Source organism: Aythya ferina (genome assembly GCF_964211825.1).
Source record: "Aythya ferina genome assembly, chromosome: 2".
NCBI classification, from domain to species: Eukaryota; Metazoa; Chordata; class Aves; order Anseriformes; family Anatidae; genus Aythya; species Aythya ferina.
In genome coordinates, this window is record NC_140297.1 from 70,752,832 (window position 1) to 70,778,006 (window position 25,175).

Consider the following 25,175-nt stretch of genomic DNA (forward strand, 5'->3'; position numbering starts at 1 on the left):
GGCAAAGGCACCACAAGCTACTGCAAAACTACACCAGCTCACACTCTCTTCTAGTGTCCAAGTTAAGGAGTTTAGAGCAGCCACCACCTAGCTAGCATGGAAACATTACTACTCCACAGCCTTCAGACACCTAAGTGGTGTATCTATATTAGAGGCTGATTCTCCAAAATTTCCCTTCTATAGAGGCAAACTCCTTCAGAGAGCTACTGAGGCTCTCAAATACCTTTCTACCCTGAACTGCCCTTCTAGAAATCCCCTCTCTTCATTGACAGGACGGTAGCTTCAGGGGACTATCCAGTTAACACCTCTAAGTTGGGAAGTAAAATCACCTCCGTTAGCTTTGTTACTACAAAGACACTGGAAGGGAAAAAAAAAAAAAGCATCCAAGAAGGGAAAACAGAAAAAAAAAATAAAATAAAATAACATCCCTCAAAGCCAATCAATGAAACACAAAACCAAAACAAACAGGCTTTTGGTTAGTCAAGTCTGATTACATTCATTCTCCCACGAAAAATACTAAACTCACAAACAGATTTTATGCCTGTCCTTGAAAATGATCATAAATGTAAATGTTATATTTGAATGCTACCCAGATGGCTCATATGTGGCAAATGTTCCACGCCAAAGGAGAGCACAAGTGATAATTTAAGTATAGGGCTGGTAGGATCTTTATGTACACCGTACATGCTTTGTTCTGCTAACTTGTAGGTCATGCCTCTCAGCGCAATCAGAACTATTACAAAACGGCAGTCCCAACATTCAAATCCATTAGTAACTTCAAATGACTGCCACAAATAAAATAAAACCAATTTGCTTACAAAGTCCTCTCTCCTCCTCAATATGCAACTTTTACATCAAAATTCTACTAGAGTTACAGAATGACGTACATGTTCTCCTGGACTGGTGACAAATTTCAGGTCTAGCACCTTGCAGCCAGGAGAGCTGGAAATCAATGTTTTAATCCAAGGAGAGTAAGAAAAGTACAGATTGTGAATAAGCACGATCCTGCTGGATTGTGCTGTTGATTTCTATTTTTGTTTTTTTTTAAGTAGTTAAGCAACTTCATCTAGACCCACAATAACTAAGACAGGCAAAGTTTGAAAGAAGGAGGAATAATATAATCTAATAGAAAGCTTTAAAGATCTCAGAAAAAATGTTTACAGGCTACCCCATGCCTTTTCCTAGTCTCTTCCCCTCAAAGGTGCAAAACGTTCAAACCTCATATAAGGAATGTAGCACAAATGTGTAGCAATGTATTTGGGGATGTTTCATGAAGAAGTCACTGAAGAGGTCACCCTTTTGTAAGTAAGATGATTTCCCAAAGTTTTTCATGATAAAAATATTTCACACCACAACTACATCCTTGCTGCTGTAAATTAAAATAAATAATGCCTTCCCTTCCATGTCTCCTCCCTATTGATTTTAGATGTGAAATGGTTTGAGGAAGGAGAGAACTAATAGGCAGGATGGGAAGGGCAAGGATCTACCACCACCACCATTTTCCTTTAAAATACACATATAGATCTTCATACCAATAGTTACCCACTGGAATACTGAAAGAAAGGAAGAAAAGGAAGAAAAGGAAGGAAGAAAAGGAAGAAAGGAAGAAAGGAAGGAAGGAAGGAAGGAAGGAAGGAAGGAAGGAAGGAAGGAAGGAAGGAAGGAAGGAGGAAGGAAAGAAAGAAAGAGGTGAATATTCTTTAGATGAAAAAGGAAAGGAAGTGTCTGAAGCCTAGGCAGAGAGCAGTAACGTGGGTTCCACGGAGTATGGTATATCCAGCCTCTGGTGGATCAAGGTCAAGTCTTTCAATGAATTCAGAAAACAGGCACAGTATCAGCTGGTACCTTAAGCTACTAAGAACAGAGTGTACCTGAGAAATGCGGGGGAACTTCCTACAGGAGAAGTCCGTGAATCCCAAGTCATGGAAGCCTGCTGGAATTGAAGGGTTGTTCTGAATAAAAGGCTTTCCGGTGGGATCTCTGGGAAGCTGCTTGTGGATAACTGCATTATGGCGCAGCAAGCCCCGATGAGTACGAAAGGTAATGCAACAGATGTCACACCTGGAAAGGAAAGGAATAAAATAAAAATGACTTAGGGAATGCTGCAAGCATAAGGACTAGCATTCGTCTCACATTAGGCTGGCCTCCTTCCGCTTTCCCCATGGTACTAAGAACCTGCTAAATGGAGAACAAGGCCACAGCACGTCAGAAAACTATTGCCACAGAAAGACCATTTCAATCACAGTCACTTTCTACCAGCTTCTGGCTATTAAGTTCACTGGAAGTTCAAAGAATAGAGCAAATGAGAACTGAACATCACACGTGGGCAGACAGTGAAGTGGCAGCTAAGATTACAACCTTCTGACAACTTTCCTCATTATCCAACATAAAATATTTCAATGGCTTTATAACATTTCATTTCCCCAAGTTTTTACTTAAAAGTACTGTTAAGATAAAAAACAACAATAACAAAGAACATTAGTGACAAGGAAAGGCTAAAACAGACCTAGACAGCACACAGCTGCAAATGGCTAGGTAGCACCTTTTTAACTACTACTTAAAACATGCTACTGCATACCACTCAAATTCCTGCATGTGAATTTTCCCCAAATGCACTGCCTTTCCATAAACTTCCACTGATTCTTCTCAAAGCTTTTACGACAAATAAACTTTCTATAAAAGAAAAATGCATGCTTCTTGAAGGGGAGGAGGGCCAGGAGGAAGACCTGAAACACGTTCAAGACTTCTGACACTCATATATGTCCATCGCAGACAGCGTGAGCCCCCCAAAATGCAGAAGAAACATCTTCTCCTGTCCACACAGGATTTTTCTTCACTTCTCTTCACACATTCATCCAAACAAAAGTTTCCTGCGCACGGTAGACTTGCATGAAACAATCAAAGGTACGGGAAACGCAGCTATGCTCGAGGCAGCAAGGACTATGCAGCGACATTTGGCCAACGTGTCAGCAAACAAGCACTTTTAAACACCGGGTGCTTGAGCCCTGCAGCACGACAGAGCACGTCCACTCTGAACCCAACAAGTGACACACAGCTTCACTCAACACGGCTCCTCGTGGTTACACCTCCAGCTTGTGACCAACGCTTGAGTTTCACGGAAGAGAGTACCAGTGAATGTGAAGCGGACAGATTGTGTCACTGAGAATATTATTTGCACTAGGAGTCTTTCACGTCTCTCCCCTCTTTAGTTCTCCCCATACCGTCTTTGCCTTCCACATCAAGGAAAAGGACATGTGCCTACTCATTAAGAAAACATCCTGCAATTAGAAATGAGTTCTGACAAAATCCTGAAACAACCCCCTCCCTGTCCTGTCCCTAACAAACTCCCATTGTTGTTCTTTTTATCACTACATAAACTTCCACAGACCTCTTTTATTCCCTGAAAATGAGGAGATAACCGAGTCACTCACAAAGCAATCGGACTCGTAGTCTCTGAGTGGTGAAAGAGGCAAGTGTGAAGTATATGTACCACTGCTTTTGTTATCACGGTACCCAGAAGGCTGGGACATAAATATTATGCACTGCAGGTTTAATCTGTTTTATCTCCCCTGTCAATTCACTCGCATCCTACCTTTTTATAATCATTGCCAGCATAGTGCTGGCATTCCTTTAAACACAGAGCCACAGCCGTTTACAAGGCAAGTGTTCCCTTAAAGAGACCTGCTAAATGTGACAGCCGTCTCTGGTGGTGTGGGGGCAATGCCAACGTGCAGCGCTGCTCGAGCACCGGGACAGCTCGCCTGGCAGTACCGCTAACAGGCAGTACCTATTCCGTGATGCAAAGCTTTCATCTTCGGGGAAAACAATAACACACAACCACCAAAACCACTGGGGGAAGGAGGGCACCACAGGGTTAGGGCAGCCACCTCAAGAACTCGCGTGCTGCCGGAACAAACCCTGTTTTAGAGGTGGCGAAAAAGCCCGCTGTGAAAGCAAGCAGCGCTTCTGGCACGCTCCTCCTGGTACCTCAGCACGTGGACCATGAGCAAGCCCAGCTGCTCCACGGAGGGACACAGACCCTCGCCCTCTCCTTGGGAGCCTCGAGGCAGCTCCAGGGGTCCCTGATGTGCCTGGCCTCCCCTGGGCCGGTGACCCGTTGTGCTGGCCGTGTCCCCTTGCGTGTGACGGGGCAGGCACAGCTACAGCGGAGGGGACTGCAGAGCTCCCTTCCCGGAGAGCCAGCACCCACCACAGTGCCCCCAGGGGTTGGGCTGAGCAGAAGCCAGCGCTCCTGGGCGAGCTGCCAGCCCCCCAGGCACCTCATCCATACCGCGCTCCCTGCACTGGCCGTGGCAGGCTGATTTTCAGCATTGCTTTACCTAGGGCTCCCGTCAAAAGCTGCACCCGAGACCAGATCTTTTCAGAGCGTGTGAAAGGCCTTCGCAGTACACCTGTATCAACTATTACGCCTCAGGAGAGTAAAAATCTGCAATTTAAAAATGGTGTTTTCATGCAAAAAGAACCTCCCTCCCTCCCCCAAAACAAAATCCTTATTTCTGAAAAAGGCATACGTGTTCTTCTCTCTTCCATAAAGCATACAATTAAATACTCCTCTGGGTTTTTCTCTTTCCTCCTTAGTCTTCTTTTTTTCTTTCTTGTTGGGATCAAGCAAAAAGTCAGGAAAAAAGATTGAACTCTTTTTTTTTTTTTCCCATTAGGCCGAAACCAAGATCCTGGCTAAAAAAATAAAGAAACAAGCAGATAAATCATGCCTGTCATCTCAAGATGCAGGCACTGCAGGGAGCATCAGTGCTGCCCATCTCAGCTCGGCTGGTGCTGCAGCTTAGGGAACCACACTGGAGCCATGGACACCCACTGCTATCCTCGTACCCCAGGGGGAAAGCGTGCCCCTTCCTCCATGGTCCTGGCCCTAACGCCTCCCAGATGCCAGCACCAACCCCAATAACACCTGTTTGTGAGGAGTTCAGAGAGATGGAGTAAAATCTGCCTGAGAAAGCCCTCAGGGGGAACAATTGGGGCAGCCCCTCTGGGACAGGCACTGCAGGCGAGCTCCAGCGCCCTGGCTGGCACCTTGTGCCCCAGCCACCCACCGAGGACGAAGGACATCACCGTGAAGCTGCCCCTGGTGCTATGGGGTGCCACCAAGCTGCTGGCCCCAGGAAGTCCCTCAGGCCCTGCAGACCTCACTTGGGCTCGTCATTCCAGTATGGGTGCTGGCTAATTCAGATGCAGCGCCCAGTCGCCCAGCCGCATGCACTAATTTTTTTTTCTCGTGCCTTTTTGTTGAGTTCCCCCTGCTGCACCTCAGGGACTACGGGAATCTGAGTTTCTCCCCAGTGACATTAAATAAGCTTTGAATACAATTAGCACTGCAGATGTAGATAAGGACATGTACCACCTCCAAGGAAAACTTACAGGTATGGAGCTTCAAAACTGAACTAGTTAAGGCAAGCATTGTGCTGTATTGACTAACTCGTGTGTTAATTTAAATTGGAGAAGGCTGCCATGCCTAACAATGCATTGACTGGCAGCTTTAATTTTTTTTAAGGAAGCCTAGCCATTAATTACTGTTTTGACATCAGTACTATTTTCCTTCTTTAAGTAATATCAATACCTACAATATTTTTAAATCCAGAAACACAGTTTAAGAAGCAAAGGAGAAAGGAATCCTAGGTGATACGGACATTTTTCTTCATCTTGCTTAAACTGCTTTTTAAAAAATGGAGAATTAATGTGGAAAGTCTGAAAAGTCCAGCATATCAAATAAAGCATCTGAAACATATGGTAATACTTTGCTCATGATGAACTTAAACAAAACAAAACCCCTCTCCTTACAGTTTCACAAGTCTGCCCACGTGTAGTGCCAAGTCAAACAGGGATGGTATGACTGCAAAGAACAGAGATGGGAACAGGTTCTGAGGGTGTTAGCAGAACAGGCAGAGCAATGGCTCAACACCTGAGTGCAGATAAAAGCACCGTACTTGCAAGGTAAGTTTCCAGATGTACCAAGTAAGAGCTGTCGTGTTATCATGTGATTGCTGGCATTGGCCACCATTTTCCATTCTTCTATAAATATGATTACAGAACAGAGAGGAAAGCCGTTCGGTTCCAAACAGAGATTCAATTATAAGCAAAACCTGCTGTTAGCAGCTAAGACTGCTTTCCAGTGAGCTCCACTCTCAGTAGCCTTTACGTTACAGTCATTCATACCTGTATGAAGCGAGTGCAACGCTAGGCTCCGGCTTGCTGACAGAGGTGCACAAATCAAGTGGCTGAGAAAAAGAGAACTGCTGAAACACAAAAGCAGAAGCCTAAGGCAACTGCAATGACAGTGCAATGACCAGACTGACCTTGGTGCTCAGTCCACGTATCACACCAGGCGAGTCTGTTTAATTATTACTACACTGTTGCACTTTTTTTTTTTTTTTGAAAATGCAGACAAAGCTTCTATGTAAAAACACACCATTAAAAAGCTTTCCATTAAAATAAATTAATATTCTTGAAATCTGTAATGCTAATTAGGATATAAAAGCATTTTAACATGCTTTAAGAAATAGTCAATCCTTTGTGCAGCTTGTTCAAGAGGCAAGCCAGGATTTGCTACACTTAGGACAAGCGGCACCTATGCAAGAAAAGTTTACATAAGTAATGCCTGTTGCCTTGCATTACACTCCCCTCTCGGCCAATTCCAATTTGCCAGCAATGAAAATAGTAGCTTGCTTTTTTTTTTTTTTTTTTAGGAAAAGGAAAGACATTTTAGAAAGGAGATGTAGAGACAAATGACAAATTTTAAGCAAAATTCATCAGCCCTGGTTTTTATCACGGGTGATGCAGTCAAATAGCAAAGGCTTTTAATTTGATCCTTACAGATTTTGCATTTCAGTAGTCAAGATTCAAATGCCAAATAGTTATATCCATCATTCTCACCAAGGTATTAAACACGTAGCACACTCAGCTTCATCTGAGACTTGTGGGAAAAGTGCTCTGTAGTGTTCTTGTACTTAGGTATCTGAAAACATTCATGAGTAGACCAAAACCTGTAGTCTTCACCCATATAGCTCACTAACACTGCGTTGCACACTTTGTGGGCATTAACAAGTAAAACCAAATAAACTTCTAGGCCTTATCTAAAATAAAAAGCTTGGTACCTCTTTTTCCTTTCCTGACTCTGCTCTTTAGCAACTGCCACAAACAGAAGCAAGGAAAACAAAGCAAGGATGAAACATATCCTGAGACAGAAGTCATTAATACACAGTTAGGTTGTTAAATCACCTAACTCCTCCCTCTTAAATCTCTAATAGGCACCCTAAATCAATTTCCACCCTCGTTGTATATTATTCTCCTTTCTGCCTCACATTAGTGCAGCTCTCCTTATGAGCAAAGGAAACTCTACCCTGACCGAAAATGAACACAGCTGGGCTCCCATCCACGGAGGGATGTGCCTAGAAGTAGGCATGAGAGAAGGGTGGGCAACTGCCTCCAGCTGCCTGCTGCCTGCCCCACGGATGGGAGCAGCCTCCCAGCCTCGCCACCGCCAGCAAAGCGCTGCAGAGGAGACTGATGAGGAGCATGGGGGTGGAGAAGGGATGGTTTAAAACACATAAGGGCTTTCAAATGTCAGGTTACAGATGTATTCCCCTTCAGGAGAAAGGTTTCTTTACTTCTCTCTCACTTCTTTTGGGGCAAGGCAAGGGGAGGGAGACGAGAGAGAGCAAATTGGTTTCTGCTCCTGTGCAACCCCACCCAGGTCCAGATACTCATCTCTTTTTGGATGAAAAACCCTTCCTGGCCTCCACACCCAGGGCCCTGGGAAACAACATCCAGCAGCTGCACTAATCTCCCCCACTTGCTGCAGATGAGTGATGGAAAAGCAGCAGCGCTGTGAACGCTGCTCCTGCCTCCCTCCCAGGGATCCCTGCGGGTACCCCCCAGCATCACAGCGTGTCCAGCCCCAAGGGATTTGCTGCTCCCCCACCTCTTCCTAGCCCCACAACTCTTCCTCCCTCCTGCCAGCACAGAACAGGGGCAAACCCCGCTGGAACCCTGCTGCAGGTCTGTGCTATGGGGTTTGCACGACAGCACAGGGAGCCAGCTCCCGAGAGGTGCACAGGGGACCGCAACTGCAGGGCTTGCTGCCTCCCATGAAGGAGGGACTTATCTTAACTTGTCCTATCTCCTGCCTCCCCACTGTGCGTCTGACTTTGCTCCCAGCATATCCCGTATCTCCCTTTCATCCTCTCCCCCAGAGAAGCCATGCCTGGCTGTAGCAAAAGCTGAAACCACCCTGCCAGGCCTTCTATTTATAGGGGGATGCCCAACGCTGTGCGCATTCCTGCAGCCGCGCTTTGGTCCAGGCGAGAAAAGTATCGCGCAGGAGCCGATGTGGGCCCGGTATGAAGCGGGGTGCTGCCGTGCTTCAGAGACCTGTCAGCATGCCGCAGCACCAGCCAGCACCAGTCCCAGCACCAGTCCTGGGGTGTTGTGACTCACACTGCCAGAGCACCTCAAGTGGGGTCGGCCACCAGACGGTTTAGAAAGCAGGCACGAGCCATTTTTGGCATAAATATCCATCTGTGACATCTTTCAACTTCCTTTGTGTGTGAGCAAAGACAAATCAGAAAAAAAGATCTCACTTTTCCCTAACACTGTAATGAACTGTCTGTGCATGTCCAACAGGCTTTTAAAAAATAAAACTAACGCTTCTCACCAAGTCACGTAAGAAGAAACACATCTACAGGCACTTGGCTATCCTACAACCATCGACTGGTGACAACAGGGCTCACAAATGGGCGCAGCCGAATCTGGACTGAACACACTTGCCCTTATCTACATTCACAGGTAAGCTATGCTCAGCACGCAGACATGACTGTTAACACAATAAGCAGCAGCCAGTACTTGGAGAGAGTGTGCGTATAAACAAAGCCTGGTCATCGGGACCAGACAGGCATGCTAATAACCCACTTTGGCTCAGCCCTCTTTCCCTCCTGTATTCCCTTTTACGAGAAGCTTTCCTCTGCAGTCAGCTTTGCATTTTACCCACTTTCTATTCTGGTAACCGAGCTAAGATATTCACCACCATGTGACACACCACACAGCTTCACATGAGAGCGTCACTCCTTGTGTCCATTCACTATCTGGTATTTTTACCCGGCTGCTCTGGACTCCCAGTCCTGTGGCACAATGAGCTCCGTGGTGTGAGCTGACCGCTTCTGGGATGGAGCCGGACTTGCGCAGCTCTTCAGATGGTTCCCATCTCTCTCTTCTGAGCAGAAACTTCAGAAAGTACTTAAAATGCAATTCTGGTCTGCTTTTGCAAGACAGCATACAGACAGATGCTCAACCCACAGATTTTACTTCCCCTTTTTATTTGCTCAGTAAAAGGATGCACTCACCAGCTTTCCTGCACACCCCCTCCTTTGCCTTATGGGCATTAAGAGTTGCATTGTACCATGCCATATTTTTGATCCCACTATTCACCAGAGCTGGATTTTATTGCCAACAGCTGGCTCATGGAGTTGCTCCTGCACTGAATATGCTTGGAACAGAGATCAGGATTCAGTTCCTAGTTTTTCTCAGCCAGGTACCAAGCAAGCAAGCAGCTTTCTGAGCACAGGAGAGTTGGCCCAGCTGGCAATGCCACACAACTGACCCTTGTGTCTCTGTCCTTGGTTTTAAGAAGTCTTGGAGCAGTTAGCACTTGGTAACTCTAGCAAACATTCCTACATAAATTATCCTTGCTGGTAGAACCTAAAGCAATGACTAAGAAGGGAAGCGTCAGGGCTACAGAGTGCCAAAACCAAAGGTCAAGGAGTCCATGACACGTCCATGCTAGAGCATCCCCTCTCTCTCTTTCTCTGTATTCAACAGCTGTGCAGGTTACAACAACCTCAGAATTATCCAGCAGCATAGTAAGAGCTCAAGTTTCATATTTTGAAGTGCAAACAACAAATGAGACTTATCTATGCACACACCAATGCTTGTGATCAAGATGGAAAAGTATGGTATTTCACAATGCCACATGAAGACTACTTGTCATTCATGCTCAAAGTTGCTTCCAGTAACAGTGATGTCAACTACTAGGAAGAAAATTCTCTTCTCACCACAAACCTGTAGTTTTGGCTCACAAATAATAAAAATTGCATACAACATTTGGTTTTCAAACACATTCACTCTTAATTTTTCAGTGTCACTAACACCCCCTTCCTACAAAATGATGACTGTGTGTAGAAAGCAATGTGTTTCACAAAATTGAAGTCAGCAGGATTATTCTGTACTACATAAGGAGAGAAAGTGAATTCCTAAAGTTGCTTAAGTAGGCATTGGCAAAAACAGGAATGAAACTTAAGGGGCTTTTTCTGGTGTTTTTTTTGGGGGGGTGTTTTTTTGTTTGTTTGTTTTTACATCCTGTACAATGTACTTTTACTCAGTCACATTGCTGCTCTGTACACAACTCAGTCTTGTACTAGTCTTTTCTACTGCTGGCAAAGAATGAAATAATAATCTCAGTACACTTTAAAATAAGTATTTTATTTTCCTGGGTATTTTATCTCCCCAAAACCAAAGTAGAGAACCACTGTGAAGAACGGTAACTGGGCAATGAACATGTAACATTCTAAGTACCTGGAATAATTTTGACTCAAAATCCACTTGGTTTTGACTTTACTTAAAATAGGCTGCTCATGTGCATTAGCTAAAATGGCTAGTATTGGGGTGCAGGACAAGTACCATCCGACCACCTGACACCATGTGCTGAAGAACAGCGGTGTGCTGGCAAAGGGGGGAGCCTGGTGACGAGACTGACTGAATCACAAGCTCCATGCAACATCTCATGAAACAATTTACCCACAGAGTCAAGGAGACCATTCTCAGAGCACTGAAGTTATACACCTTCCTTCTGAGCAAAGCCATGTTACACCAGGCCACCACAGCAGCATTTCCTACCTGGGAGTGTTTTCAGAAACTTGAGCTCACAGCGGTTACCCTGGCAAAACTGCAGGCAGATGACAACAAACTCCAATGGTCAGGGTGTCCTGACACTTTTCATTCCAGGTCCTGAGCTGCTCTGTTGCTGTATCTTTTACTGATCTAACTGTTCAAAACAACAGCTTTCTATGGGGGTGTTCACCTCCAGCCAATCTGACTTTACAAGTTTCAGCAAAACTTGGGTAGGCTAGTTTGAAGAACAAGGTAGACTGTGAATGGCTGTTGGTTCTTTGCTTGGAAGTTTTACAGAAGTACATTACCCTGGAGCAAGAGAACTGCTTTTGCTGTTCTTGTGAAAATATGCCTGGGATTTGGCAAGCTACGGAGCTTAATAGATCATATCACTGTTTGGACATGCTCTGTAAAAGGTCAGAAAACTTCATCTACCCTGAATCCATTCATGGCAACAGGCATCTACTGGTACTGGTCTCTAGGTCAGCTCAGTGACTGAGGCAGGCAGTGTCTTTCACACCCTGCAATGTCTTTTTTTTTTTTTCTTTTCCTGTCTGCTTGGTTCCTATAAAAAAAGTCAGCAGAAACAAATCCTGTTATTGTAAGCAACACCACACTTAACGGAGTGTGATCAAAAAGTCCACCTAGCGCTCATTAAGACACAGGCTTTTACCACATTTCAAACTGTACAATCTGTCCTTGCTGAGAGCTAATGTTGAAACATGCCTCTGTGAAAGGTGGGAACTGCCATGTTATCACCACCTCCCTCCTCCTCTCCGCGGAAAGATGCACGGCCACAAGAAGCCGCGTAAATGTCTCCTTGCTGCTGAGGAAGGAAAATTAAAAAAACCTCAGCTGCTGGTACAGAGAGTACTGTAAGAAGCCTCCTGGAGGAGAGAGAGAGGAAATGAAAAGGGTATGCTCTGGTTACAGAGAAACCCAACGGAGGAATTTTTCAGTGTATGTACTTTTTTAAAAGCCACACGTTTTACTTTAAGCCTGTTCCATTGTACTTGCCAAGGGAAAGAAGAGAAACCTCACATAGCGCCTCGAGAGGCTTCTCCCCAGGAAATCCTCACGTCTCCTTCGCTCGGGCTGCTGATGGTGCTCAGCGCTGCCTGTCAGGCGACCTTTACAAGCACATTACCATGTTTGACAGCAACCCTCAGCCACAAAAGTTTCCAGAGAAGTTACCCCGCTCCGCGAGGTTTCTCATTTTCCCTACTGGCTGCCCGGCGTTTCAGCGCCCTGCTAATTATATCGACGCTCAGATACAAACTCACCAAAATAGACGGTGTCCTGAGGCCCCGGCTGCAGGGAAATGGCTGTCGGCTTTAAATAATCCAGGTAGGGAGGCTCAGAAAGCACCGCTGTGCGGCTCCCCCTGGCTAACAGGGATGCAGGCAGCCTCGCCGGGACCAGTTGGTGTCACTAATTGGGGTGCGGGTCCCAGGGCTTCAAAGGGACAGAGGCTGGCCGGGGGGTAATGCGCGCAGGATATGCAGTGCTGCAGCCCGCTGTCTGTGGGACAAAGGGCCCTATTCTCGCTCCCTGGAGCAGGGCACTTCTTACCGTAATTAGGAGACAAAGATGCCCGATTTGGGCTTTTACATAATCGAGAGAGACTCTCCCAAGCGGGAGCCTCTCTCACACAATCGATGGATTAAGCATTGTTTATTCTGCTGCGAGTAAACAATGAGGTGCTCCCAGCTCGGGGCTTTACATGAAAAAGCCCTCCTCGGGAGGACAATGCGGGATGTCTTTTCATCCGCCTTTGAACAGCTAACCCTGCGATTCCCGGTTGTTCATTTGACGGTCTCTGGAAGGGTACGGGCCCACCCCGTGAATTAGCTGCTCACACACCCACCCAGGGGCTGCCAGACAGCCCTACCTTTCCTGCTTCTCCACAGGGACAGACGGATGCCCCGCTCCGGGAGAGAGGATGTTTGCCCTGTGGTCCAAGCAGGAAAGGCACGGCTAGGCTGACAGAGCACGGCTTATTTTTTGGCCGTGACACAACAGTTTGTGCTGGGCTACCTACGGCCGTAGCCGCAAACCAGCTGCCAGACCCAGAGCATCCGGCTGTGGGATGCACATCTGATACCTGCCTCGCAGAAGTCCTGATCAAGTGACTCTAATTTTACAATACTGGCAATAAAAGGAGACCGGGCATGTTCTGCTCTCTGCCCTTTGCTCATAACACAGGCGGTATGCTTTTTTGTTTGTTTGAAATTTGTTTAAGCAGAGTTCTTCCTCCTTGTCTTCTACAATAAGGAAGCACCAGGATTTGATGAATGCCTTCTAACACTTTGCAGTTTGCTCCCCAGCCACAAACACACCCATACACACATGCCTCCTGCTCTGTTATTCTAGCAACATGTTTTTTGTTTTCTTCATCTCTTTCACTCAAAAAAACAACCCTGAGCCTCACAAGAGGAATCATTTCAGTCACACTAACTCAGGGCTGAGAATGGCACACCACATTTGGCGTATTTTGTTGAATCCTACAGTCTTGCAGAGCTCAGAACCAGGGAATTGCAGCCCATGCCTGCCTAGGATTTAACCCATCTTCTGTGGGATGAAAGAGTCACCTTAACAGCAGCCCTGACTGCTTACCAGAGGATTTTCTGCTAGGTTGGGCCAAGCAGACAGTGTCATTTGACTTGTCTAGACCAGGACAAAAGGTGTGTTTTAAGCCAGATAGACAGGGCAAGCTGCATCTGAGTACGTTAGCTGATCAGGGGAAATCCTGGCTTCCTTGTCTTGTCCTATCTCCACTGAAATGTCTTAAATTGCTAAACCAAACATTTGACAAAAAAAACATTACCAGCATCTAGACAAGCCCATAAAGATCAGCATCCCAGCACCACCCTTAACTGTTGCCCACAGAGCCTGACAATCAACACCGACAGTCGTGGCTTTGATTTAGGGACACATTCTAGCCCTTGTTGCTCAACACAGCTAGGGGTAACAAAATCCATGTCAGGAGAAAGTTCCCGAAAAGCAAGTCTCCCCATCCCAGCAGAAGAGTTGCATGAAGACGAACAGCACTGTTTGCACAGCCGGTGTCTTTCTGCCTTGCAGCAGCAGACTGTAAAGCTGCCAGGCTAGAAGGGCATCTCTTCTGTTATCTTTTATCCAACACACAAAGCCAGAACCCACCTCTCCACTCAGCTTCATGGCATATGGCCTAGCAACGAGGCTGTATCTTCATGGAAGCTTTAAAGTGAGGCTAACATCAGGTTAAGCCTAATAATACAGCCATTTTCTCTAAAATGTCTCTGAGATAATTTTGCCATACACTTGACTCTTCAGTGGGGGTTAAATAACAACTGTTTTAGTTTTGCCCTGCAATGAAAATTTACTTGACTTACTTCAGAAACAGTGAACTTCATTTAAATATCTACTATTTGCTGGACTAAGTTTAAGAAACAGCTTTTAAAATCCCTTCCCTGTTAATTACAATACGTACAATGCCTGTTTAAAAAATGGTTTTGCACTTATTTACCAAGGCTTTCTGATTTAAAAAAAAAAAAAAAAAAAAAAAGTTAACCTCAGGTCTGCTCCATCCCATCGTACTAACTAAGGCAAAGTGTTCAGGAAAGAATGTTGACACTTCAAGATGTTGAATTCTGCAACCTTCTGGAAAGATCACTGGAGAGTCCAGTGTCCTAAAATACGCCCAAAACACTGACAAGCTTCTGCAAATGGATAATCTGATTTCATAAAATAGCAGCTTTTCTACGTGTTTAAACTAGACTTGGAATACCTCTTTTATATCTTCATGTATCTGGCTCTACTTTTTTCTATGGTAAAAAACAGGAAATAAAAAAGTATCAGAAGTCCCAGGAGCAATTACTTGAACGAAAACACTAAACTGAAACACCTTCCCAGACAACTAATAACTAATTTTTCCTTGTTAAGAGATGCTGATTTAAGCCAAAATCCAAAACATTCCCTAACCTCAACAGGCAGAAAAGCATAATACATTTTACAAAAAGTTTGGAACCAGAAACTCATCTATCTTCACTCACTCCCATGACAAACAACAAAACTTTTATATCCAGTCTTCTTCTTTTCCTCAAGAAGACAAATGTCATAGGTTTGTTACCTGAACACTTTTATTTTAAGCATCTTTAGTTTAACTTGTTAAAATTTTGCGATGGTGGCATTTTAGTTTCACATAACAACTGTGATGAGTTTGGAGGGGAGGAAGGGTGCTTTAATTTCCTCTAAATACATTCCCAGCTATTAACTGGCAGATTTTCTGTATTAAAAAAAAAAAAAAATTACCCCCCAAAAATTAAGCCTTCCAGCACCCTTGTGACATAAGATGAGGCAGAAGGGTTTAAAAAACAGCTCAAAATCACAACAGGGGACAGTTAACAGTGCAGAGGTCTGAATGACGCCTGGGTCTCTCCCCTTCCCAGCAAGCTCTCTCAGACCATCTGGTGACCAGAAATGCTCTCAGGCCCATTTCTTACCTCAGCGAGTTATCTGGATGTGTCTCCATGTGGGACTCTAGCGCATACTTGCAAAAAAAATCTTTGAAACACACTGGACAGTGATAAACGTCGTCGTCCTTCTTATCCCCTTCACCTGACTGACCATCTTCGACGACCTTCAGAGACAGGAAAAAAAAACTCACTAGAGTGAATTTTAAGCAACAAACCCAATATGCAGTCCATTCAAAGTCGTCTTCTCAAAAACAAAGCAGCGGGCTTCACCAGCAACTCTGCTGCAGGTGACCAGAAATGGCTCATTTCGGGAGCAGCAAGAGGGTGAGAGGCACATGTGAGAATACGCGCGACAGAAAAGGAGGCTCAGCAAGAGATGAAGCGTGCAGCTAAGTCACGGATATATCAGTTCTAATGAGAAACTGTGATGGGAACAACTTATAAACCCCTATGTTTATATACCACTGAACTAGCATTCCTCCCCCTTCAGAAAGCCAGGCGAGCTGTCAGACTAAATTATTTATGCCACTGAAATACTGCCAACTGCTAACTCAAGTGGTCCATGGAAAAGCAATGAACTTCTGCATGTTTTCTATAGCCCTCTTCTGATTACAGGGAGAAAGCTTGCACAGGAACAAGGGGATACTGAGCTAAATGGAGCTGCTACTAGTTCGCCATTTAGAGATTGTAAGTGGAAAGGGTTGAGTTAAGTTTGGCAGTCACCATACATTTTGTATAAATGACTGAAATGCAATAAAATATTTCATAAACAAAACTCTAATGGAAATGTCTAGCCTTCAAATAAATATTTTCTGGTTGCTCTTGCAACTCAAATAATGCAGGATTATGCTACTGCAGAAGGGAAACACGCTATACATTTTTTTTCTCCAGACCAAAACAAAAATGCACTTAAGTTTTTTCAGCTTTTGAAGTAAACACTGTTTCTTTTTTAAAGTTCCAATCACTATCCTGCAAGAATACTAATAATTAAACAAGGGAAAAAATAGGGGAAAATCTATGGTAGCAGAAGAATAGTTCATCCTCTTCTCATCCAACATCAGCTAATACAAATCATAAGCAAACCAGAAATTTATAAACAGCATAGAAAAAAAAAAAAAAAGGAATTATTTCAGTCTCTGAAATTAGAAATTCATTGTTGATTTCAGACAACAGTGCTGACGACAAAGGAAAAACACGGTATCTTAAAATGTACAGGGCTGTAACAAAGACCAAATTTAACTATTCCCATGCCGACTGCATGAACACAGCAGCTGGAAGTTTAGGAGGCAGCCAGGAAAGCCTTTCGCTGCATGCCTGGTAAAGAACCTTTTTTGCAGGCGTCCTCTCCTCTCTGTCCATCTCAGCATCTTGACTAAGTTTCCGTTTCGAAGACAATCGCCTGCGCTTCAGCGGAGACGGGGGAGTTGTGCTCGCTGTGCTGTTTGGATCCTTCTCATGAATCTTCATGTGCCTGAGCAGGAGGGGGAAGACGACACTGTCAGCGGGCAAATAATTGGGACGGGAAGTCTGCGTAAATTTTAGTGCCAACACTCCTCCAAGGTTTGCCTTTAAAGGATCGCGGCAGAGATCCCACAAACTGCATCGTGCTTCTGAAAGGCAGCTGGGGCGCGATCCAGCATGGGCTCTTTACTGCGCCCCTGAGCGTGCGGGGTGGTGGGCATAGAGCCCAGCATCTGTCCCCGTGCCCCAGCCCACAGGACGGCTCTCACCCCGATACCGCCTGGCCCCAGGAGCAACGCATCTCTCCCCCATCACCCGTGAGGCCCTGCTTCTGCCCAAAGCCACGCAGTGATCCACACATCTGGCCGCAGTCTGGTGGTGGTCAAGCAAGTAAGAGCCTGCAGTTCAGCACCTACTTTTCTCAATGCAAAAGAAATGCCTTGTCTTCAGCTGGCTCTCCTTTTTGCTGCTTCGGACCGTACCCCAAATTGCATCGGTATGCCCCAGTGTCAGAACGACACTTAAATGCCCTCCTATTTCCTTCTCAGCCTTAACACAGAATACTGGCACACCCCAAAATCAGATTTCAGCTGCAAATGTGAAGTCAGGATGTATCTGCTAATACTGTTTAGCTGCAGCAGGTATGGCTTGAGAAATTCAGTATTGCCAAAATGTGTTCACAAGCCCCTGTCCCCAGGACCATGACTATTTCTTATCACAGAGGCACTGAAAAAGGGAAAAAAGATTCCACAGAGCCACCCATCCTTCCCCCAGGTTACAAGTACCGTCACTGCAGGATGGGTCTCTAAACCCCAGCAGACTGATCGAGAGACATCTAGTGCATCTCTTTGGTTCCCTGATGCTGTGTATAAACTCGAGGGAGGAAGTGGCTCAGGAAGGAATCTCACGAATATCTGCACACCTGACCCACTTGCCCCACAGTCTGCTGTGTTTGCAGCCCAAGGAAGATACTCTCACCTGGTTAGATGACAGGTATTACTCCTGCGTTTCTTCTTCAGAGTACTCAAAGCTTAACTAGTGCTTTTTTAAAAAACAGATGTAGGGCCTTGGGCCTTAAATTTTCTGTACTCAAGTGCTTTCAAAAATAATCTAACTGAGGCTCCTACCTTCCTATATGCGATGGAAATTCTCACTTCTAATAGTTAGAAATAGGAGTGTAGGAGAGAGGTGTCCTTTGTCTGTGTGACTGACTTCAAAGCAGCACAAGGGAGACAATGTTAATGGCATTTGGGCACGCTCCTTCAGAAGTCACACCACCAACTCAGCTCAGGACGGTGCCATTTCACTTGACTGCACGCTATCATGTTCAAACATGAGAGAATGTTGTAATCTAAACGAGTCTCATATGTCCTCATAACTGCTTGGGTGTTATGACATAAAATCAGTTTTAGTTTTGAATGCCAAGGGCATGATGCTGCAAGATAGCACACTGGACCAAACTGACCCACAGGCAGAAGCTGCTGGGATGACTGTCTCCCAGCACAATGCTTTTTATTTGTTTCCTTTCACAATCTGTGAACGTTTAGATAAAGCCAACTAAATTACTGTCTCAAACTACACCCGGGCTTCTGAGGGTGTTATGTAGGAACAGCCAGCATTCAAAAGCTCCGGATGTATCAGAACCACTGCAAGATTAACATGGCTGGTAAGATGCTGACAGCTTTCAGCTCCCAGCCTTTTGGTGGACCAGACTGAGCCCCCTGGTAACCCTCACCAGTCACATAACCAGGGGATGGATGCTGGTGACATGTGTTGGTCACAGTGTGGGAGGCTCCAGAAGAAGAGAGCATCTGTGTGCAGATGTGTGCAGCCGGCTGGGTAGCAAGAGCTGCCTGCAGTGGTTACAGATAAACCTGGAAAGAAACTGGGAACGACCAGCCAAAAACAAAGGATCCAATTCCAGAGGCACAGCAAAATGCAGAAGGTGGTCTGTTGGCCCTTTTTTTTTTTTTTTTTCTCTTTTTTTTGGTAAAGAGTGCTTTCTAGTTTTGATGAGATCTCCCTTTTGCATGTGCCTGTCCCCCTAGACAGAGCCAGCCAGCCAAACAGACAGACAGCCTGCACGCTCACCCTTCTGGCAGCCTGGCTGACACCTAGCTAGTATTACTTGGCCAGTAACTTTTCACAGAGGTAGAGAGTGAAAGCAGTTGAGCTAAATCACATTCACTTAGAAAACAAACAACAACAACAAACTGCTATACCTAAAGCGTGGGACTTTTTGTTTCTATTTTCTTTCCAAGTCTCTTTCTGTTGGTATCAAGTATACAGAACTTCTGTTTAGTAGCTACCCATGCAAAACAGCTTCCTCAGGGCTGAGCTATTTTCCCTGCTGTTCATCCATCTGCTTAACTCTGCCTGTTTCAACAGAGCTGCTCCTACGTGAGAGGGGTGCAATGGCACATCCAGGGTGTACCAACAGGAGAAACTGTGGAGACCTCCAGGTGAGTGCCAGTCCAGCCTGGCACCTCCGGCCGGCTTGACACAATCCATGCTAATACACCGGCTCCTGCAAGTCCCAAAAGCAGTCCACCTGTGTTTGCAATATAATGCATGCTAATAAGGCAGGGCTTGTTAATGTGGGTGCAGCACCGCAGCGACAGGGCTTTGCTACTACACCTGGCGCTGAAGTCATCAGCTGTCCCCAGCCTGCAGTTCTCCTGCCTGCATTCCCATGCACGCTTTTGCCATGCCCGAAAAGCATGAGCAGAATCCATACCCCCAGCAGGGAATATGGTAATCCCTTCATGTTTCAGCTTTGCATATTTGAAAGGAAGCAGCCTGAGCTATTGAGCTATAAACAGGAAGACACCCTGACTGCACCTTTGACTTTTACTGTGTAGGTCAAATATCACAGACACTGTGATAGCTCCCTGCATCCAATCATTAAGGAAAAAGAAAAATCTGAAACCAAAGCAACAGGTTCCAGAGTTCTCAAGGAGAGTTGCAACCTGTCCTCTTCATTACAGCAAGCAGGTTTATTCCTTTGACAGGTTAAGCAAGTTTCACTACATCGAGTCAAGGGTGGAGAGGAAAAAGATTACTAGAGCTACAACCCAAGATAAGCGTGAAGATAAAGCTGAGCAGTACAAAGGATAGACACAATCTTCATCTCCCTCTTTTACCTTGCAACATGGATGTCATTCTGCCTCAAGAAAACATTTATCACCCAACTTAGGTTGAACTGCAGAAGATGCCAAGTCACATCCACAGACTTTCTTTTAAAGTTAGATGTTCCCTTCACCAAGGCTCCTTTTACTTTAAAAGTTTCCTAACTAAGGGGGGGGGGGGGGGGGGGAAGTGTTGCCTTATTCTCCTTTAGAAGAGTTTGCCTTGATTAGATCTTACATGTAACACTGAAAATGCTCGACCTCACTGTTTAGCCTGCCAAGACACCAGAAGAACAGGAACAAAGCTGTGCTTAGAAGTTATTTTCCCATTGTGACTATAACAACATATTTTGGCCTGACAACACTGGCATACTTCGAACGCGAAAGTCCGGCTCATAAGTCAGCCTGGCTTTCAGAATCTACAGTGACAAAGAAAAACGATATGACATTCATAAATTCTAAAAAATAAAGATAAACATTCAACACTTTAAGTGAGGAAAAAAAAGAAGGGCAAAATAAGGACATGCACAGAAATGCTCATGTTCAGCCACAGAACCAGCTTACAATAACACTTGCCAGCATCTCTGAAGTGACCACTACCTCGGCTCAGGAGAGCTGAGGGAACTTTGCTTTTTTTCTAATTTACATCAATGAAATGTAGCTGTGAGCCATCCTACAGGGCAGCCCACGAGCAGCAGACAAGCTCAGGATGGCGCAGAGTCCTGAAAACTGCACTACATGCAGTGGTTATCAGTCCCCCCAGCACGCAGGTAGGTCACACACACTTGGACAAGTTCTGTGGCGTGCAACACTAAAATGCAACCATGATTCACAAGATGAAATGAAGGAGACAAAAATCTGTGCTTAATACCAGCGAGGATTCTGAGCGCTATGTGCTAGTTGGCTTTGATTAAACTCTCCGAGCAAGTGATAGATCTCTATTTAGAATGAGTCCAGACACAGAGCCAGAAGAATTTGCAAAGAATAGCCCTGAAAAGGCAAGAGGAAATTAAGTATTTTCCAAACAAGGTCTGATCCACCTCTGATCTGAACTCTTAACGTTTAAGAATTGCTATGCAAAAAATGCAGATAACTTACTACATGCTCTGCTTTTCACAGCACAGCTGTACGTGAAAATGCTCTCCTCATAATCTCTTTCCTCCCCCTCACAAAAAGAATTTCACAGGTGAGCCAAGAGGATCCAACTGAGCTATGACTGTGTGCCAGTCGGCCCTCACAACAAAACCACATTTTTCAACTGCTTCACTGCAGCTGAAAAATTCCATCCTCCCTGGGAGAATCACCTTCCGCTTCCCCTCTTGTGCCACAGCTTTCCTCTTCCCCCAAGCATCACGTGAACAGAATGACCAAGATGATAGTGCACAAGAATTCCCCTCACTTCTGCTCTTTTTTTTTCTAAAAAAAAAAAAAAAAAAAAAAAAAAAAAAGCAAAACAAACAAAACCAAAAACAAATGGGCAGTAAGTCTTTGTCCCAACAGCACAGTGCAGAGCGTGATTTCAGAAGGGTGAACACTGGACCAGAACAGTGGCAAGCGAATACTTCACTGCTTTTCACTGAAGAAGAGACTTTTGTGAAAACAAACAAATGCAGAACTCAAGTGCCCTACTCCTTTTTCTCTCCTTGGATGGTGTTGGATCAGTGCCTAAGGGAGGTGACTCACGGGGAGGGGGGGAAGCATGTGCCCTACTGAACTGATACGCAGTTTCTATTGGTCACATCCCCATCTTTACTGCGTCTCCAAAAAGGGTTGCTGCATTTTCTTAATGCAGAGGGGATTTGCATGTTGATCATATAAGCTTTCTGGAGGTCTCGAAACAGGGCAGCCCACATCTCCAGTGCCAAAACCAGAACGTGGGAAGGTTTTGACTGGCTGGCTCAAGGCTAGAACCAGGAGTCAAAGCATCCTGAAAGAGGCAACTGCACAACACAGCTGCTCCCAGCTCCGGGTCCCGCTGAATTATGAACAAAACCAGGAGCTCCTGCTTTGCATGCAGATAACCCGAGCAGCACCACTTTGGCTCTTGGGGAGGAAGCATCCCTCTGCCTCAGCTTGTGTGGGAATCCCTCACCTCTGTCTCTGGGGAGCAAAACCGCACCATCCGTGCACCCCAGGTTTCCGTGGCTGCCGATGTGCTCCACATCCCTGAAAAAGGGCATGCCTGCCCCAGAGGCCCAGGCAAAAGGAAGGTGTGGAACAAAAGGGTGGGTCTACAGCCTCTGAGCAGGGTCCAGAGTTAAAGCCTCTCCCTTATAACCATGGCAGCACAAGCACTGCTGGCTTTCAGTCAAGAGGTTTATGCCAGGTAGGTCTGATTAGAAGGAGCAGCATGTCCAGAGGGGGAGCAGCAAGCAATTTCACTGGGGCCCGGTTGGGAAAGTCCCAGCATCTAAATCAAGATTAATTCTTGAGCACAGGATCCAGTGCATGTACAAACACCCTCCTCCTCCCTCACATCTCCACTTCTGTGAAAACACAGTGGGGAGGCCAATGAATCTGGGCATTATCAGTCCAGAGAGATCATCTGACAGTATCAAGTTCAGGTTCTGGCTTCATATCCCACATATTATTCTAAGTTTCTCCACTTTACCACTAGATGTACCCTATACTCTACTGAATTGCATATTGCTGTTCCTCATCTCCCTTGTGATTTCTGAGCAGTCTGGTATCAAAATCTAGGGGATGATTCTCACACATCTGATACTTATCTGAAGACACTCACAGAATGAAAATAAAAAATAATGCTTTTTAGGCTTTACCTTATTGAAAATATACTACTGTATTATTTTTTTCCCAAAGTAGAGTTCCTCAAGTTCACCAGGCTAGTCTGGGAAGGACTGAGCTGGTCAGATTCCCTACGCATGATTTGGTTGATACAATTGCTTTACTTCTTCCACTGTTTTCTACCCTGAGATTTTTCACTTACATTACTACTTTCAAATAACAGTAAAATTTCTGAAGAATCAAAAAATATATATTTTCAGTAATCTGCAGTAAAGAACATACCTAACATTAAATATGTGAGCAACTTTCTGTTTAAAAACAAACAAACAAACAAACAAACATTTGCTTTATCTAAGTTTCAACTTTGTGTCACCATATCAGGACCAACAAGAGCGCAGGATGTGTGCACACAGGATGCAAATTGGACCATGATGTTATTTGGACCCCACAAAATGAAAAAAGTCTCAGAGAGCGAGAGAAGGCAGCCTTCAAAATTACACTGCTAATGTCTCCTCTGAGAAATTTCTATGTCATCTCAGCTTTGTCACTGTTGCTTTGTTCTGCTTAACAAATCTTACTTCAGCCCAAATGGTCCAGAAATGTAGCAAAACACAAGGGACTATGCTTCAAAGCTTCTGCTATTTGACATGCATGGGAAATGAATCTTAAACAAACAGAAAGTGAAGCAGCAGCATTTTTTGGAGCAATCACTTAATACACTTCTGCTAACCCTCTCCTTAGTGTCTCGTGAATATGACTGGAACTTAAGTCAAAAGTACAGTAACATTATACCCTTGGGTTAAAGAGTTTAGTCAGTTGTTTGTTCGTTAAAACATGTACAGAATCTGTATCGACAATGTATTTCCAGTGCTAATTACAAACAGCAGCCACTTAAGAGAGCAATTCACTCAGCCCTTGCCAGTTGTAATCACAGGAACCAGAAAGATGCAGGTAATTTTGCAAATCAAACCTGATCTGTACTTGGATGAGTTTCTGTTTTTCTTCTCCTTGGCTCCTTTGCTACTTTTATCCTCAAAATTACAAAAATGATCCCAAAAGCCCTAAGCCACACAAGCACACTTCACAGCAAATTGAGAGGCGTGACAACACAAAAAACTCAACTACTTGGGAAACGCTTTCTTACACCAATCTCAAAACAGATTTCAAGCCCCACCAAACAGCCTAGTCTTAGCCAGTGACCGATGCTAACCTGTGGCGAAGGGAACAGCCCACAATCTCCAGGGCTCAGCTGCTGAGCGCCATGGCAATGCAGGCGATTCCACTGAAAAGCCCGGGCAGGGCAGACAGGTCCCGGGAGGACCAGGTGGGGAAGCACTGACTCACTTTGGCCGTGTGTCTGCAGCCACGTGCTGCCATGCAGACATGCCCCCAGTGTCCCTCCGAGCCCAGTGCGGGCTGCTGGGCCTGTCCATCTCCCTGCGACATGAGGCACAGCAAAACCAGCCTTTCAGCGGGGTGGCAGGCAGCATCATTTGGGTGACACGAGCGTAATTATTTAGATCCGCCCAGACTACCTGGGAGCACCAGAGTGGCAAAAGCCACCTGTGACTGGGTTCAAACAACAGACTAGAAACCTCTTCCAGCACTACCAGGCTGGCCTGCAAAGTTAACCAGTGCCATACAGCTGCCAGTACGTGACACCTAAAGACATATGATACACGTACATGCACACAAAGTATTTTGTATTTTTATCCTGGAATAAAATTTTTCCTTTGCTGTCGAATAAAGGCAAGTTGCAAGCGTGACTGAGAGAAAAGATACTGATCTACAAATCCAAAAAGTGGGGGGGAGGTACCATTTCTGAATAATTATGCTGTATTCACAGATATTTAAGCAACTACTTGCGACGCAGAATCAGCAAGTTGTAACAGGCTGGGATTGATACAACTGCATTCCCAGCTTGGCTCAAAGTCACTCCTGTTCTCTCTACCAGAAGTGCTGTCAGAACACCTCAAAGGAAAAAAAGGGAGACAAATATTTGCCTGATGATGCTGTGACAGGGAAGTGATTCAAAACATGCCTCCAAAGCAAAGCTTACCAAAGGACAGCAAAAGAAAGTATTCATTTGCCGACTGCATCAAACCTTGCAGAAGGGAGGGCAAAAGAGGCGAGAAATACAGTCTGAGCTTCCCAGTATCACTTCACCAAACTGCCTGCCTGCAGTCTGCATTAAATTCAGAGCAGACCTAAATTAACATTGCCAAATACTGCATGGAGACTTCTAAGCCGTAAGAAACTCTTTAATAAGTATTAAACAAGATCCCTCTGCGGCCCCCATGCTTCTTTAAGCTTGGAGACAAAAGTTTATTAACAACAGTAAAACTAAGCAGGAAAAAGGCTTTCAAAGCGTATGAAAAACCTGGCCTGGGACATTCTGAACTGCTGTTTTCTTTCATCTTTTTGGAAATTTGTGGTTTTCAGGCACTTCCTTTAGTTATCATGGTAT

General features: G+C 45.1%; 1 protein-coding gene and 1 long non-coding RNA gene across 6 annotated transcripts in view; one reads left to right on the forward strand and one right to left on the reverse strand.

The window, feature by feature from the left end:
• Positions 1-25,175, reverse strand: part of RREB1 (ras responsive element binding protein 1) — a 124,804-nt gene that overhangs the window by 25,843 nt on the left and 73,786 nt on the right. For all 5 annotated transcript variants that reach the window (XM_084508229.1, XM_084508231.1, XM_084508232.1 and 2 more), the window contains 3 exons: positions 16,701-16,845; positions 15,402-15,538; positions 1,872-2,061 (listed from right to left, as the gene is read on the reverse strand). In XM_084508229.1, the coding sequence (XP_084364355.1) occupies positions 1,872-2,061; positions 15,402-15,538; positions 16,701-16,845 (472 nt within the window). The remainder of the gene's footprint in view (positions 1-1,871; positions 2,062-15,401; positions 15,539-16,700; positions 16,846-25,175) is intronic.
• Positions 12,101-20,085, forward strand: LOC311431061. The gene is made up of 3 exons (XR_014689215.1): positions 12,101-12,264; positions 19,224-19,297; positions 19,847-20,085. It is a non-coding gene; the product is annotated as an uncharacterized lncRNA (long non-coding RNA).